A 2,819-nucleotide genomic window follows, 5' to 3' on the forward strand; every position below is an offset into this window, starting at 1 on the left:
GGGTAGCATATGGTATTAGACCAAAAATTTTAGGCAGCAAGAAAAGGACCTCTTACAAAATTTTCCAAAGCTGAGCAAGGATTGAAAGAAAATTTTGAAACTTAAGGGGGGGGCCATTGCTCCAGATTGCCCCTGGCTGCCTCCGCCACTACAGTGTTGTAACTAGACATTGAATATCAATCAAAAGGAAAAGACTAGATTAATTTAAGTCTGCTACTTTGTTTTGAGTGAAGAGATGTTTCAAATCTTATGATGTAAAAGAGGAAAAGGAAAGAGGAGAATTTAGGAGTTGAATTAAAGATCTCACAATTTTGTAATTAGTGTACCTATAAGCCAAGGTAGTTCTTGGATTTAAGTCTAAAATGACCCTAAATAGATACCCCAAAAAACAAAAAAGCAAATATAGGGGAAAAGTTATTGATGGACTCGTGCACTATTTATGTCCAACTATCAGAAGAAATTATTGGAATAATCAAAGGAAAAGGTACTGTTCGACACAAAATGTCTGATCCAAGCGGTGGGTTTGTAACAGTGCTAAAACTTAATTGGACGTCATCAACACTAAGTTCGTGAACAATATGTGGAAATATCAGACGAGTTAAGGCCAACCCAAAAAGAAAAATCGGGATTTGACAATGAAAATAATATAATCAGACACAGTTACATGAATACTAGGTTCGAAAACAAAGAGTTCAAATAGTTAGGAAAAGAAAAATGAGATGAAACTGTCATAACCATCATCAAACAGTACCCGAAGTTTGCTACACACAGTGTGAAGTTGAAAAAATAATTCCTATATGCCAAACTTTTGACAAAAACAAACGGTGCTTCTGTACTATGGGCCTAAGGTCAATACCATACAAAATCACTAAGCACTTTGTTTACCGTCAAGAGAACTGGAGATTGATAAGCTGCAAATTAAATAATGAAAAGGGTAAAATGAAGAGAGCTTTTCCTTATTTCATTAGCTAATCATATGAGAATATCAACGAGTCCTTGATTGATTAAAAGAACCTACTCCAGGACACATTAATCTCAGAGTAATTTAGACTCAAACAAATTGGTCGAAGTGTGGAACCAGATTATATACGGATTCATTGCCAATTCACCGGGAGAAAATAATAGAGGTCGATGAAGCGAAATAGCGACCCCAAAAGAGAGAGAGAGAGAGAGGAAAACGAAAGAAGGGAGGGATATTAACTACAGCAAATGTGAGATTGTTATTCACTTACATCGAGAACTCTCAGATTCAGATAAGAGCTCATCTAACAGATCAGGTCCCAAGTCTTCAAACACCACCAGATCATCTCCCTTGACCAGCTGTTTCCTTTTGCCTCTACGTTTGGACATACTTCTCATCTTGTGTACCTCTTTCAGGGCAGCAGCTGGTGATAAACCATCTTCACAACTAAAAAGAACCATTTCTTGAAGGGATTCATGGACCCTTTCAGCCGGAAAATTAAGGGCAGCCACTGGACCTCGCATCGAAAGTGCAGCTTGGTCATAAGCCAAGGCAGCTTCTTCTGCAGTATCAAATGTTCCAAGCCAAACCCTGATTCCATTTCTTGTGGAATCCCTTATCTCAGCAGCAAACTTGCCCCATGGCCGCTTTCGAACGCCTACGTAATGCTTCTCCTTCCCATAGTGATCTTCTTTAGCCCTGGTACGGGCTAGGGTGAATTCTTCACCGTTGATTTCCTTAGACGATGAACTTGCACCGGCAAAGGATTTAGTAACATGGTCCATTTCTCCAGTAAAAATCTATGCTCAAGTCCTTTCAGTTGGAGATTAGGAATCATGTGTCTGGAGAATATTTCAAGGATTTCCAGAGAAATTAAAGTTTTTAAGTAGTAGGGGTAATCAAAAGGGGTAGCATCAGTCGTTAGATCTTGTTAGGGTAATGGCTGTCATGATTCTCTAAAACTAACTTTGCCATAGATTCACTTTTCTCCTCATGCCCAACTTGGGCTTGTTTAGAGAAAATAATGCACAATTAGTACTACCAAGCATTAATTTTTGGTATTGTTGTGATGTCACTGCTGGACCAAGCTACTAAACTATAAGAAAGGACAATGTCTTCAGCCCCCCCCTCAACCCCCCCCCCCCCCCCAAGTTTTCTGACTTTTATACAGGCATTTCTTTAGTCCTCCCTCTAAAATCTTCCAATTATTATTGTTCTTGCCATCCATTTTCCTTTGCATGATTGATTTGGTTGAGATTTGAAAAAGGATAATGATAATCCCAAAAAAAAGCTCCTTTTCTGTGCCACTAAACGAAAGATGTGTAGACATCATAGAACTAGATTCCTTCTTCTTCTTCTTCTTTTTAAATATTTGAGTTATTTTTCCCCATCACTGGAATTTGAGAACAAAAACCAGATGCCTTAGCTTATTTGTATCATTTTTCACGGAGAGATGATTATAAAAGAGCATACCGCCTCGACGGGATTGTCCTAACTACTTGAGGCTTTTTCGTCCTTAATAACGATTACAGTATTCTCATGGTGGCACCATTTTTTGTTGTGGTCAATGGCCTTAATAAATTCCTTAATTTTGCTGATGTTTAGTATTGATAATAATTTTTTTTTTGTTTGAGCATAGAAACAGTTCCATTAATAGCGTCATTTGCAATAAAAATTCCGGCTAAAATAGGAGATTATCTGTGAATTTGAATCCTGTAGCAATTGCGACAAAGATGCGTGTGTTAGCCTACTCATGATTAGACTAGCAAATGTCACTTTCAACAACATAATTTTTACATTCTTTGTTCATAAAATGCACGGATTTAGTATCAGTCTTTTGTCAAGAAACTTGTTGATT

At 37.7% G+C, this 2,819-nt stretch overlaps 1 protein-coding gene across 1 annotated transcript; it reads right to left on the reverse strand.

The window, feature by feature from the left end:
* Positions 1 to 926: 926 nt before the first annotated feature.
* On the reverse strand, positions 927 to 2,014 carry LOC113700104 (ethylene-responsive transcription factor 1B-like). The gene has a single exon (XM_027220565.2). The coding sequence runs from the start codon at positions 1,744 to 1,746 to the stop codon at positions 1,225 to 1,227; it is 522 nt and encodes a 173-aa protein (XP_027076366.1). The 5' UTR covers positions 1,747 to 2,014; the 3' UTR covers positions 927 to 1,224.
* Between the last annotated feature and the right edge of the window lie 805 nt (positions 2,015 to 2,819).

Source organism: Coffea arabica, chromosome 7c (assembly GCF_036785885.1).
Source record: "Coffea arabica cultivar ET-39 chromosome 7c, Coffea Arabica ET-39 HiFi, whole genome shotgun sequence".
Taxonomy (NCBI): domain Eukaryota; kingdom Viridiplantae; phylum Streptophyta; class Magnoliopsida; order Gentianales; family Rubiaceae; genus Coffea; species Coffea arabica.

Excerpts from the sequence above, each read along its gene's own strand:
- LOC113700104 (XM_027220565.2), bottom strand. The coding sequence starts at position 1,746 with ATGGACCATGTTACTAAATCCTTTGCCGGTGCAAGTTCATCGTCTAAG.